Source organism: Carassius auratus, chromosome 20 (genome assembly GCF_003368295.1).
Source record: "Carassius auratus strain Wakin chromosome 20, ASM336829v1, whole genome shotgun sequence".
Taxonomy (NCBI): Eukaryota; Metazoa; Chordata; class Actinopteri; order Cypriniformes; family Cyprinidae; genus Carassius; species Carassius auratus.
In genome coordinates this window covers 13,371,359-13,386,605 of record NC_039262.1, presented here as the reverse complement: position 1 = coordinate 13,386,605, position 15,247 = coordinate 13,371,359, and the positions used below count along the sequence as shown (strand labels likewise).

Here is a 15,247-nt window from a genome sequence, read left to right as displayed (position 1 = left end):
GAATTGTGTCTTTATTACATGCGAGAAAATAAAAGATCTGAGAGAAAAAAAAAAGTTTGAGAGAAAAAGTTATCACACTGATAGCAAAAAAACATTTCATGAGAGAAAAAAGAATATTTGAGAGAAAAAGTTTTCATGCCAATAGCAAAAAATAATAATATTTGAGACTAAAAAAAGTTTTGAGAGAAAGTATTTTCTCATAGAACATAAAAAAATATACATTTGAAATTTTTTTAATTATTTCTGAGAAAAAAAATCTCTCTCAAAATACTTTGAAAAAAACTCTCAAATATATATTTTTTGCTATCAGTGTGAAAATATTTTCTCTAAAAAAAAAAAAGTGTTTCTCTCGAAACGCTTTTCTTTGCTCTTGATGCAATTTCTTGCTCTCGTGTCAGGATTTTGCTTTCACTGTGAGAATTGTGTCATGGGCGGGGCCACGTTCCTATTGGCCAGTCGGGTGAGCATCGTCTTGTCTTGGGAGTCGAACTGAATCATTACACCATTGTTCGGTTCACCTGCATAGATGCCGCCTCTGCCTTATGGCTGGTTAAGTTGAGCACGGACACTACAATGTTTGGGTAAGATGATGACACACAGCTGGCTGAGCAAGTTCAGTATCACTGAAGATGAAACATTAAAAAATAGCACTCATATTCATGAATTTATGTGTATTATATTATTTGCTTGCTAATCGCCAGTGCTTTAAGTGGCCCAAAAGAGGTGCCGGTACTCTATTATAGCATATATATATATATATATATATATATATATGTTTTTTTATGACTCCCCTCATCCCCATTGTAAAAAGAAAAAAAACATAAAAAAAAACAATGACAGTTGTAACAGTGCATAAATCAGACCTTAACTCTAATGAGCTTAAACTTATTTTTGTTCACAGTGCCCGAACTGTCAATCACTCCTGTACGCGTGCATCACTGACTGTCCTCATCGCAGCTGCAGCAACTTGCGCTCTCTTCATCAAGCTGTAAAACAAAAAGGGGACAAAACGGTCGTATTGTCTTCGTGCATATGGATTAATTAGATAAATAAATAAATAAATTCGTGCCTAGCCACCTACGGTATTTTTGTTTAGAACTTAGAGAAAAGATGCTGCAGCCAATGAGCAGCCGGCGGGGGCTGGTTGCAGGACGACTCAACCTCCGCAGACAGTTTTTAATGTTTATCAGACAATAACTACTCAAGATTTTGCTTTAGTATAATTTTCGGGACAATTAGGGCCAGATTCGGGATTCTGGACAACAGTTTAGATTTCGGGACTGTCCCGAATTTTTCGGGATGTCTGGTCACCCTTCCTGAAAGAGCTGCTGCATTACTTCATTAGCTTGCGTCAGCCCTGCAAAGATATCACACAGACTTGGTAAAGAATCAGCAAGCGAGTCATATGATTGTAACCGTGGTGTTCTTATAATAATCAGAGGCTAAAGCCAAGAAAGCATCAGTGTTGTTCATTGACTTTGAATATCACAGAATTGAGCAAGCGCGTATCACACGTTTTCTCCGGCCACGCTGAGTTGTAATTGACAGCGGGAAAAGCGACGCAATCGCATGCGCTTTTCACTAATGAAACTCAAGGGTGTATGGGTAATGTAGTCTCCGCTCTCGGTGAGACGAATTATGCAGCTTGCATTGTGAAGGGCGCTCTGAAAGGCGGCAGCGCAGGCTAAAGATTAAAGCCTCTATTGAAACAGATGTCTAAATGAGCGTACGGTACGTACAATTTACCTTGTCAGCTCTAGACCTCAGCTAGATGGTAAAAAATATTTAGAATAAGCCCCGTGTAGCTGAGTTTGCGAGCTATACATGCAGTGTAGCTAAACATGTAGTGCAAAAACCATACAAAGACTATTTTAAACAAAACTAGGTGGGACACTTTCAAACGGTATATCAATCACTGCTCACTACTCACTAAATAAGGCGTGAAACTATCTAAATCAAAACATTAATTTGGCATTTGATTTAAACATAGTATAAGCCAGGTGAGTTTGCAAGTTTACCTAGCATGATGGCTGGTTAGCTTTACTAGCAATTAGCAGTGCTTTAAGTGGGCCGGTACACACCGGTACTCAGTACCGCCACTTCCAAATATAGCTCTTGAGGGTACCACCACCACTCCGTGCGCCCAGAATGTGCTTTTAACGTACCCGTACGCTCATTTAGTCATCTGTTTCAATAGAGGCTTTAATCTTTAGCCTGCGCTGCCGCCTTTCAGAGCGCCCTTCACAATGCAAGCTCACAATGCAAATTCGTCTCACCGAGAGCGGAGACTACATTACCCATAAACCCTTGAGATTCACTAGTGAAAAGCGCATGCGATTGCGTCGCTTTTCCCGCTGTCAATTACAACTCAGCGTGGCCGGAGAAAACGTGTGATACGCGCTCGCTCAGTTCTGTGTTATTCAAAGTCAGTGAACAACACTGATGCTTTCCCGGCTCCAGACTCTGATTATTATAAGAACACCACGGTTAGAATCATATGACTCGCTTGCTGACTCTTTACCAAGTCTGAGTGATATCTTTGCAGGGCTGACGCAAGCTAATGAAGAAATGCAGCAGCTCTTTCAGGAAGGGTGACCAGACATCCCGAAAAATTCGGGACAGTCCCGAAATCTAAACTGTTGTCCAGAATCCCGAATCTGGCCCTAATTGTCCCGAAAATTATACTAAAGCAAAATCTTGAGTAGTTATTGTCTGATAAACATTAAAAACTGTCTGCGGAGGTTGAGTCGTCCTGCAACCAGCCCCCGCCGGCTGCTCATTGGCTGCAGCATCTTTTCTCTAAGTTCTAAACAAAAATACCGTAGGCGGCTAGGCACGAATTTATTTATTTATTTATCTAATTAATCCATATCCACGAAGACAATACGACCGTTTTGTCCCCTTTTTGTTTTAAAGCTTGATGAAGAGAGCGCAAGTTGCTGCAGCTGCGATGAGGACAGTCAGTGATGCACGCGTACAGGAGTGATTGACAGTTCGGGCACTGTGAACAAAAATAAGTTTAAGCTCATTAGAGTTAAGGTCTGATTTATGCACTGTTACAACTGTCATTGTTTTTTTTATGTTTTTTTTCTTTTTACAATGGGGATGAGGGGAGTCATAAAAAAACATATATATATATATATATATATATATATATATATATATATATATATATGCTATAATAGAGTACCGGCATCTCTTTTGGGCCACTTAAAGCACTGGCGATTAGCAAGCAAATAATATAATACACATAAATTCATGAATATGAGTGCTATTTTTTAATGTTTCATCTTCAGTGATACTGAACTTGCTCAGCCAGCTGTGTGTCATCATCTTACCCAAACATTGTAGTGTCCGTGCTCAACTTAACCAGCCATAAGGCAGAGGCAGCATCTATGCAGGTGAACCGAACAATGGTGTAATGATTCAGTTCGACTCCCAAGACAAGACGATGCTCACCCGACTGGCCAATAGGAACGTGGCCCCGCCCATGACACAATTCTCACAGTGAAAGCAAAATCCTGACACGAGAGCAAGAAATTGCATCAAGAGCAAAGAAAAGCGTTTCGAGAGAAACACTTTTTTTTTTTAGAGAAAATATTTTCACACTGATAGCAAAAAATATATATTTGAGTTTTTTTCAAAGTATTTTGAGAGAGATTTTTTTTCTCAGAAATAATTAAAAAAAATTCAAATGTATATTTTTTTATGTTCTATGAGAAAATACTTTCTCTCAAAACTTTTTTTAGTCTCAAATATTATTATTTTTTGCTATTGGCATGAAAACTTTTCCTCTCAAATATTCTTTTTTCTCTCATGAAATGTTTTTTTGCTATCAGTGTGATAACTTTTTCTCTCAAACTTTTTTTTTTCTCTCAGATCTTTTATTTTCTCGCATGTAATAAAGACACAATTCTAACTCCATAGTACTGTACCATTTGATACCATTCAACATATTTCTTATCATCTGCCATGAATAATAAGGGTGAGTGTTATTAACGCTGTGAATGGTGATATCATACTTGGCAACATCATTGCCCTTGAAGGTCAGCCATCTATACGCGAGCACTTCAGAAAGTGCCTCCACGGACTGACTTTATTCATTCTCATACACACACTCTCACACACACACACTTCCTTTGCAGTGCTATTTATCATCCCCTAAGCCCTGATGTGTCCGGCTTTTCTAAGATCGATTAATAAAAATTATAGGCAGCGATTCAGCAAAGAGCTCTAATTAGATTTTTGCGCATGCACTGTGTGATGAGGGCCTTTCTGTGCTCTTCCTGGCAACTTCTTACGTCTGAGATCCATTGAACGGAAAGAGAGCCTGTAGCCGTGTGTGGCGCAGCAGCGAGTGGGGGAGGGAGTGAGAGGGAAAAACAGAGAACGTCACAAATGCAGCGGGAGAATTTAGGCTAACACGTGAGGTGAAAAGCTCGGAGAGGGAACGGCGAAAAAAACCATCAGAGCAGGAAGTGAAGGGAACGATAAAAGCTGTTAGTGAAGATGAAGATGAAGGCAGTGTCCTCCACAACCTTCAGCAGCACTGGTCTCAGATTCTTCTATTCGGTCTGCTTCATCAAGCTCTTCGGCCTTACAGGCCTGTAAGTGTGTGTTTGTCTGTATGTTGTTTTTCTGTGCCTCTGCAGTAGATTTGAACTCAACACTGCAGCACATGACATCTGCAGTGAGAGGGAGAGAGAGGAGGGAGAGCTTGATAGAAAGAACAGCATGCCTCTGTTTACGTTTTTCCTTCGTGAATGATGCAACGGTTTGTGTAGGTGCTTGTGTCTGAGTCTTGTCCTTTCCATCCCTGTTTACAGTCAGGATGAGGGCGATGCAGACGGCTTTCCTGAACTCCAGGCCTCTCCACCTCCGTCGCCCTTTCTTTCGGCTATTTTGGCAGCATTCCAACCCGTAGCCTATGATGATGAGGAGGACGCCTGGCGGTGCCATGTCAACCAGATGTTGTCGGACTCGGATGGGTCTTGTGCGGTTTACACCTTCCATGTGTTCTCACGCCTCTTCCAGGTAAAAATGAGAGTGTTTGTGAGTCCGTACCTGCACATTATGTGAATATATTAATATACAGTTTCATGCAGATACACTACAGTTCAAAAATCTTGTGTTGGTAAGATTTTTTTTTATTGCTTTTATTCAGCAAGGAAAGTGACTAAAGACATTTATAATGTTACAAATTATTTCTGATAAACATTGTTCCTTTAAACTCTCTAATTATCAAAGAATCCTGAAATAATTCTATTATGGTCACCACAAAAATATTCATCACTGATAATATCAACACCAAACCTTTGAATAGAGGTCTACTTACATACATGTGTGTTTTTTAAACTGTCACTTTTGGCTGTATGCATTCATAAACTTTTAACTGACATTAGTTTATTTGTCCACACATACATTTTCAGCAGTGTGTTGACATGAGTCACGAGACAGTTATGCTATGTTTAGCAACCCAAATCAAAAATCACTATTTTAAGCATTTTTGGAATGTATTGTCAAACTCTAGTGTCTTGCCATACAGTACTAGCATTTTCTGAATGAAATTATTTCACAATCAAATTTGTGTAAGTGATATTCACCTTAACTTGTTATTTGATTGATTCATAGCTTGGAGTTTTTCTGCAGTACTGAGTCGATTGTCTCCTGTCTCTTTAGCACATTCAGAGGAAATTTGACTCGGTTACCCATGCCTCTGTAAGATTCCTTGGCGAAGGGCTCCAGCGAATGGGAAACCAGTTCCTGAGCTCTCTAGAGGTCATGACCTCCTGCTCCCAGTGCCCTACAGTCCTACTTGATGCTGAAACTGTGAGTGTACACTTCCTCTGCACCTCACCCCTGAAAATTCCAGTTACACTTGCCGGTTTACAAAGGTTATATCAGTGTGATAGTATGCAATAATATAACATGTTGGTATTAGTAAACTGTTAAACTGTGTGTGTTATAGCTGGTTTCCTGTGGACTCTTGGAGACTCTGAAGTTCAGTGTGTTGGAGTTACAAGAACATCTGGACACTTACAACAGCAAGAGAGAAGCAGCTGAACAGGTGAGATACTAAGTGTGTAATACTGCTGTGTTTCCGAATTGTGTGCTTGAATTCAAGTATTTCGAAGCCATATGATATCATTGAGTTAGCCTGGGTGCCAGCCCGAACCCCGCCCACAACTATTTTTGGACGGGAAGTTCGGTCTGGACTCGATCCATTGAGGTGTAATTATGCTCGGCTCCCACAAGGCCGAGCCAATCAAATTGTCAGGGCGGGCTTTAATCGATGATGGACAGGCTATCTGCGGTTACGTAACCACCCACGTCATCAAAGAGCACTTGAGCACTCTTTCGTCGTCTTTCCATGTTTTAACCCCTTTGCGTGCAAACATCGCTGACGGCCCCAGTTTATTATTGTTTCACTTTCACAGCACATTAAACATCACTGTCTTACTTCATCTGGACAAACTGTGCATCAATGGAAAGTTTAAAGACTCAAGCTTCGATATTTGACCAATATTTTGATAAAACATTGTTGAAGTGACAGATATTTAGTGATTTATGTCAGGAGTGCAAAATAATAAATCCGTATTATGCCACATTTTGAATAGAAATTCACAACTCACTCATATTCAATCACGTCAAGAGCGGTTTATTTGTGTTCACATAGACTCACTGAACAGCGTCAATAAGGATTTATAGACAAAAGATGCATATCTGCGGAGATATATGGATATATTTACTGATGTTTACTTCATATTTCTTCAGACAGAATCGTCATTTCTATTCATTTTCCACGGATTTACGCGATCAGATGATAAACAGCCTCTCCCAGCGATCTCTGTGTGCGTGCAGTAGTCACAGCTCGTGCGGTGTGTGACTCAGACTCTGATTGGGTCTTTCAAACGTCCATCTTAGAGTTTCATATCTGGACACCGCCCCATCGTGTCACATGCTTCCTGCACACTTCCTGGTAGTTATCTGGCCAAAACAACACTGAAACACCTCTGTACACACAAAATATCCGAATAATAAACCCGCGATTACGATAGTAAAGCTTGGTATGAGAATTTCTTGAGATCTGGGGCGTTTTTATAAAACAAATTGAAAATGTACATCGGAAATGCTAACTTGTGCAGCGATGAAAAAGGCTACAAATAACATATTTTTACAACAGTAAACGACCAAATTCCACCCCTGATCGCTAAAGGAAGTTATTATAAACACTCGATCGGGGTTTAAAGTGAGTTTTGAGTAAAAGTGTACTAATAATTTCATAAATTGTCAGATGTAGCTTGATGCTAACGTTAGCACCAATGCTACTAATAGCAGGTGCTTTTCTTCTTCATAATGCATTTTTGTCTCAATAATTCACGTAAGGTCGTAAGAAAATGTTTTGTTGTATTTTTATAGTAAGACTTTTGATAAATAAGGGCTAAATGCAAAGAGAGACTGAAGTGAGATCGCTGCTTTGTTGCTTTGTAAAGCCTGAAAAACCACAATCAAGGCTAATAAAGGTGGAATAAAAACAAAAGAATAATGATAAAAGAATAATGCGGATAATGTGTCATACCTGGCGGAGGTGTGAAAGACTCGTTTGGTGAGAACAATACAATCATGAAACGGGCAGTTTTCACAGCCAAACACACATATAAAACACACATCAGTGTTTACATGTGAGATCTTACAGAGATGACAAGGGCCATAAATCAATCTGATTAGCCTTCTCTAAAAACACACATGACATGGCCTTAGAAAATATTTCATAAAATTCACAGTTTTACAGATTCGATTATGAAATTTTTTATGAAGTCTTGGAAGACTTGTGGCCTTAGCTACACTGTGTTTTCAAACTCATTTCCTACATCAACATTTTTTTAAATACATTTAAAACATATGTTTTTAATATTTTTATTTTTGTTTTTATGTTTGAGCTTATATATCTCTATTCATAACAGTCCTGAGTGATTCTGATTCCTGAACAGTAAACTTTAAAGTGTCAGCTTTGTGAACAAAGGTTGATTATGTATCTAGTCAGAAAGAATCATGAGCAGAAACCTTTTTATTTTGGGTATGTAATTTCGGTCTCCATGCCAAAAAAGGGGGGTTACTAGTAAGGGGTTAAAGTTAGTCAAGTCGCGTTGCAACCGTGTAATAAAGTTGAGACAGGGCCGACAAATGCGATAATATTTATTTTCATTATTGTTGAGATCTAATCCTAGACAGAGATCTTGTTCGTATATACATGCACCTTTTGTGTTTCTCGCAAAAATGTTATTCATGCTTGTAAGTACTCCGCGAATTCTTAAATTCCTTTTACAACAGCGGCAAAGATCGTTTACACTCATTACTTTCCTACTTCTTCCAGTTCCAGTGTGCGTGCGTGCAGTTGAACTCTGTTGACAACTATGCATCGCTCAACATACGTCTCTTACTGCGTTGCTCTGATTGGTTGTAGGTCTATCCAATTGAGTGCAGAGGGTTTTTTTTTTACTGGTTCGGTTAAGACACGCCCCATAATTCAAGTGCAATGGAGCAGTATCAGACTCACATTCTGCCTAGAATACGAGTATGACGAAGTCAGGCTATCATTGAGTAGGGACCAAACCCAAATTTAAGTTACTCACATTAACTCTTTCTTTAAATCTAATGCAATAATAAAAGAACATCTCTTTTTCCATTAAGGCAGAAACGGTACACTGATTTACAGCTATACCCTTTCCTGTGCAGTCTGGTAGTTAAAGTATCATCTTTAAACCCATCTTTAAAGGGTGATGTTGAGGTTATGCAATGGAGGAGAATAAGCTGATAGTGCAGGATCATAAAATGCTCCTTGACGTCTCTCTGCAGTTATTGTTGGCTACTAAATCATATAAGGAAGTGAGTTGATTTAGCCAGTGTTAGCTTCCGTTAGCAGCACCCATCTGTAAATCTACAGGAGCCAATTTCTCTTCATGCACAGTCACTAAGAATAGCCTCACGGAGACCCTAAATCATTTAGCCTGGTGGACAGGCTCAGGAAGGGAAGTAGAGGGGGCAGATGGGATAGTGGATGACTAGAGGACAGTAATTGGATGAGACACAGGCATTGCCTCTAGAGCATAATGCGCCGACCCCCTCTGTGCTTAAACAGACCCTCTTTAATTTGCTAAGTAGCAGACTCTTATTAAATTTACCTCACGCACACTCCCTTACACAATGTTCGGCTCTCCCTGTATTTCTGTTTTGCACTCACAGAAACGTCATCTGTCTTTCTCACATTCACAACATCAGATATTTCTACCTGCACTTCTCTGCTTTTTGGTTAATACAGTGTCTCATTTCTGTTTCCCTTGCAGTGGTTGGATAATTGCAGAAAGACCTTCGGTGATAAAGACAGTAACCAGCGACCCAACACTCAAGCTCAGGTAGAAAAAAAAACAAAACACTTACCTCACTGCATGTTTGTGTTTGAGCACACAAATGTGAACATAGTTGTATTCATCTCTGAGAGATAAAGAAGGATGTAGGAACATGTGTATAAATGTAACCAGAGGTGATTCAAGGGCAGCTGATCTTTCTGTTCCTTATAACCAGGCCCACACAGAATCAGTGCTCATGAACTCACCACAGATTTCTGCTGAATTTAAATGTCTGTCATTCTTTTCAAGGTCAAAAAAACAAAAGTGCACTAGTAATAAAATCCAAATGTGTATCAGTATATTGGGTCTGTGCTTATTGTGTCTTAAAGGGGCAGCAGTCTAATTTACCTGCTGCTTTGTCATTTTTAATGTTAATCATTCACTTTTACATTTTTTTTAATAAGAATTGGTTGATGTTTGGTTAATACAGTAAAGATTAGTTTATATGTTACATGTTTACATGCTAGTTTACATGTTACATGTTAAATAAACCTAGCCTACTGTAGCTAAAAAAAAAAAAAAGTTCATATTTATTTGTTCTATTGTGTTTGTAATTTGCTTCTTTATTTTTAATAACAAGGAATACATATATACTAGTGCATAAGATTAGGGTCATTAAAGGTTTAGTTCACCCAATAATGAAAATTATGTCATTAATAACTCACCCTTATGTTGTTCCAAACCCGTAAGACCTCCGTTTATCTTCGGAACACAGTTTAAATTGTTTTAGAATTAGTCCGAGAGCTCTCAGTCCCTTCATTGAAGCTGTGTGTACGGTATACTGTCCATGTCCAGAAAGGTAATAAAAACATCATCAAAGTAGTCCATGTGACATCAGAGGGTCAGTTAGTATTTGTGAACGAGTCAATGTTTTGTTCGTTATCTGGCTCGGCTCGGTGTTCATCTTCAGTTGTCTCTTCACAGTAGTTCAGTCAATGTACTGTTTGAGCAAATGAATTACTCCGGGATATTGGTTTGTTTGAACTCAGAGGGAGTATCAGCTACATCATAAAAGTTAACAGCTTAAGTCATTTGTGGATTAATGCTTATAGGAGATGTTAGCCGTTTTAAACGGTTCAGTTCGATTTGGTGAACTGGTTAAAAAAGATCCGGTTACATCGAATGATTCGTTCGCGAACCGGATATCACAAACTGCTTTGTTTTGAACTCTCTCACAACAGACATGGAAGAGAAGACAATGCTGAATAAAGTTGTAGTTTTTGCTATTTTTGGACCAAAATGTATTTTCGATGCTTCAAAAAATTCTAACCGACCCTCTGATGTCACATGGACTACTTTGATGATGTTTTTCTTACCTTTCTGGACATGGACAGAATACCGTACACACAGTTTCAATGGAGGGACTGAGAGCTCTGTGACTAAATCTAAAATATCTTTAACTGTGTTCCGAAGATAAACGGAGGTCTCACTGCTTTGGAACGACATGAGGGTAAGTTATTAATGACATAATTTTGATTATTGGGTGAACTAACCCTTCAATACATTTTTTTCTTTTTCTTATAAATTTATCAAACAAGTATGCATTAAATTTATCAAAAGTGACAGTATAGTACTTTTTGGAGGGGGTGGGGGGATGTTACAGTTTTTTTCACAAAAATATTAAGGAACAATATTTTCCACACTGGTATGAATAAGTGTTTCTTGAGGATCAAACCAACATAATAGAATGATTTCTGAAAATTCTTGTGACACTGTAGACTGTGTCTTTGTCAGCTCATTTCTTAGGTCAGAGGCTAAATGACCTTTACCTTCTCCATGTCTGACTCCTCTGTTCATCCTAGTCACTGTTGTCCCAGCAAAAGCATTTTTATTTTCTCTGTGATGTTAAGCGCTTTTGCAGTTTTGTGATACTACAGTTGATATTTTTCTTTCTTACTGTAAGCATTTATCTCAACCTCTCTCACTTGATTTAATTTTCCTTTTCTATCCATTTTGCATATATTTAGCTATGTTACAAATGTTAGAGTGTACATGAAACTGGGGTTAACGGCAATTTCTTCTCCTAGAATGCATTGCATGTGACTGCAGTATTTTTGTCATTGTTAATTATCAACAGACTGCAATATTTCTCTCTCTATCTCTTACAGTGTTATCAGCACACTAATTTTTGGTCTCTCTCTCATTTCCTGTGTTTCTTTTTTGTGACCTGCTGTCCTTCTTGCTTAGCAAATGGAAATGCTAGCAGTAAGTTGTTTATCATATTTTAGAGCCTATCACAATCCTTTTCAATTCAGCCACGCACACGGACCATTCATCTGTTCTTAAATGATACATCTGCACAACCAATCAGAATTCAGAACAACCCCTACATCTGATCTCTTAACACCACTGCAGACGTGTCTAATTCATGATCATTCATATAATCATCACTACATGCTTCATTAATGAACTTCATTATTTAATGGCTTACATGTGTTCTGCATACTTACACTGTTGCTAATTTGCTAACGGTTATTAGTGTTTTAAATGCTTGTAGAAATTTGACACATATGCATTCAGTGTGTGATTGGAGTGTGTCCATGGACATCTGAGCGAAGGACGGAAGAGAAAAGTAGCTTAGATTCCTTGTTCCTTGCCAATCTTTTGCATGCTGCCCCTTCTGCTCACTGACATATTTTGGATCACGCAATTCGGATCTGACTTTTTCCAGAAACATCACTCTTTCAGGGTTTCGTTCTGATAAGGGAATCATACATTGTCCACGTTTTACAAAGTGATTGACCAGGGTGTTACCTTGCTAACCCTTCTCTCCGTCTCAAAGCCAGGATGTTCATCCATCCGTCTATCCCTCCATTTGTTCATTCATCTTGCCGTCCGTTCATCTGATTATGCTGTTTTGCTGCTGACTGTGCAGATGACTGAAACATAAGATGTTAAGGTGATGGTGTCATGCTCTTTCTTTCTCTTTCTGTTTGTTTCTTTAGGAGCTGGAGTTGTGTCGAAGGCTGTATAAGCTACATTTCCAGCTCCTGCTGCTCTTTCAGGCCTACTGCAAACTCGTCAGCAGAGTGGACACCATCAAGAGAGAGGCAGAGGTAGGTTTCTGCTTGTATCCTCAATTATTTGTTGTTCACACAGGATACATTGCTGTGTTTGTCAGTACCATTTTAAAGACAATTTTGTTTGTTAAAATTGTCATTTACTCACCTTCAAGTTGTTCCAAACCCATAAAATATTTTTAAAGATACATCAAATATAGTAAACGGAAGCCCAGCCATGCTTGCTTGATGTGTGAGAACAAACCTCATTGGTTGTCATGTCAAGCTCATAGGCTACGTTCACACTACAGGGCTTAATGCTCAATTTCGATTTTTTGAAAAAATTTGATTTTTTGCAAGGCCGTTCACATTTCCAATTAAATGCAACCTTTTATTATCTCCTGTGTGAACGTGAAATGACCCAGAAGTAATCGCATGCGCAGAAGAGTACTCAACGGAGAACGACGTCACTTGTTGTTTGCGGAAGTAGCTAACGTTAAACATTGATATCAACAACAGCGGAGCTCTTTTTGCAATATTAAAGTTTTTTCCCAACGGAGCCAGCACAATTACAATCTTCTCGTTTTAAAAAAAGAAAATTAAAAAGGAGGAGGAGAGCAACGTTTTTGGCCATGGCGTTTTGTGTAGCAGTGTTAGCAACGTCGGTACAGAGAAACGTGTGGGTGCGGAGTCGCAGCCAGGAGTGGTGCGATACTGATGTGAGTGGCTCTTCTCGTTCCCGCCTACTTCAACGCAGAATTATGATGTTTGTTGCGTATCAGTGACGTACGGGTCGGATATATGTGGCCTGGACGTTCAGACGGAGGTCGCATTTCAAAAGATCGGATACGTATCTGATTCAGGACCACATACCCAAGTGGCCTGGGTCACATTAGGAAAGATCGGATCTGTGTCGTTCAGACTGTCATGAAAAGATCAGATACAGGTCGCATAGGGGCAAAAAAATCGGAATTGGGTCGTTTCAGCCTGCAGTGTGAACGTAGCCATACATTAGAGTCAAGTTTACTATATTTAATGTGCTCGATGTATGCGTGTTCATCAATGTTAATATGAAAAGCCTCAATTAAATGTCTTCATCATATAATGCTATCAAGTCTCTTTAGAAGGAAAAAGGAATAAGGATGGAATTCTTTTATGTAGTCTTTATGAACTTTTTAATTTAAAGCATCAAAGTTTTGTTTGCACTGATTTTCAATGCAGAGACAAATCTCTCAGGTTTCATTGTAATACCTAGATTTGTGTTTCTAAGATGAACAAACATCGTCATGAGGGTTACTAAATCCTTAAATTATAATTTTGGCAAAATTGTAAAAAAGGTCTGACTTCACAATGATCTTAGTGCAGTGTAACTTCATTATGTTCCCTGAGAGAGACTGATATGATTAATACAGACCAAAGCAAAAGCCGTTTAGTTTATCGCACATCGATACTAACCCACTTACTCTTTTATAGACTGCACACATACACACACAGACCTCGGCGACCTCTGTTATGTAGAAATCATATAACAGCTCTCATATATTTAGCTTGGGACGACCTGGTTTTGAGCTAATACGCATTGCCTAAGGTATATCAGTTTCTATTTTCAATATGTTTATGCTCAATATGATCAGACTATGGTGCACTTTAATGATTTTGGTCTACTGATTAATTGTGTTCTGGCAAGTTGGTCGTTTTTCATGAGTGGTTTAATCAGAGTTGTGAGAATATTGACTAAATGTTGATTTTAAATATAATGGGCTTGTGTGTTTCTCAGGTGACTAACATGTCAGAGGAGCTGGCTATATTAGAGAGCTGTCTGAAGGAGGCGGAGTCAGTGGGTGATGGACAGCAGGGAGTGGGCGAGTTTGAAGTAGACCAGTCAAGCACCGAGACAGCCATCCACTCACTCATCGAGAGCCTTAGAGCACGGGACTTCAGCACAGCCATCGCTCAAGTTAAGCCTTCAGGTACGATAACTTAGCTTTGAAGTCACAGTCAAACCATATCCATATTAAATGGCTTATCGACAAAAAAAAAAAAAAATGTAAGGTGGGACTTGGACCATTGTCATTTGCTGCGATCTTTGTTCTATTATTAAAACAAAATGTCAGTAATATTGTACAAATTAATTATAAATAATAAACAAAACAAAAACATTTATTTAAAAAAATAAGAGTTGTCTATTTTGATTTCATAGTGACTTTAATGTTGCGATGAAACTGAAATATTATCGTACAGCCGAGTGTAGTGGACTATCACAACAGAATTTTTTTTTTTTTTTAATTGCGGACTTGCTTCAATCCATCAGTTGTTGATTGGATAGAGGCAGATCTGAATGTGAGCTTTCAGGTGATTCTAAGAAAGGGGGCGGAGTTCAAGCGACTAAATGGCCAACTAATTAGTCCAACATACATCCCCAGTCTGTTGTTTCACTAGAAGGTCGAATTATGACGTGACAATTTTATTAATAATTATAAACATTTATATGCGCTTATATAAGTAGCACTAAGCAGTACAGTATGAAGAATTTTTTTTAAATCCTAGTATTTCATGCTTACCAGATGTGACAGGCTATTCGCCATATTGTCAGTCAGTTTCTGTGATTTTACGAGGAGTAGTTACACCTAAAATATAACCTCATTAGTCAAAAATCATCTCTACTTCAGCACTGACATATCGCACCATTGCGCAACGGGTGTCCCGAGTTCAAATCCCGTCTCAAGGAACTTTTCAATCCAGCCCCCCTCTCTCTATACTTAAAAAAAAAAAATCTAAATCTCATTTTACATTATTTTGTGTGTATTTTACATTGTTTTACTAAAGTTTTACCATACAGGG

At 38.7% G+C, this 15,247-nt stretch overlaps 1 protein-coding gene across 1 annotated transcript in view; it reads left to right on the top strand.

Moving 5' to 3' along the window:
- Window positions 1–15,247, top strand: part of LOC113037935 (protein furry homolog-like) — a 114,249-nt gene that overhangs the window by 60,761 nt on the left and 38,241 nt on the right. Inside the window, exons 57-63 of the mRNA XM_026195249.1 lie at window positions 4,827–5,034; window positions 5,680–5,829; window positions 5,969–6,067; window positions 9,345–9,413; window positions 11,595–11,612; window positions 12,353–12,463; window positions 14,184–14,376. Coding sequence (XP_026051034.1) covers window positions 4,827–5,034; window positions 5,680–5,829; window positions 5,969–6,067; window positions 9,345–9,413; window positions 11,595–11,612; window positions 12,353–12,463; window positions 14,184–14,376 — 848 coding nt within the window. The remainder of the gene's footprint in view (window positions 1–4,826; window positions 5,035–5,679; window positions 5,830–5,968; window positions 6,068–9,344; window positions 9,414–11,594; window positions 11,613–12,352; window positions 12,464–14,183; window positions 14,377–15,247) is intronic.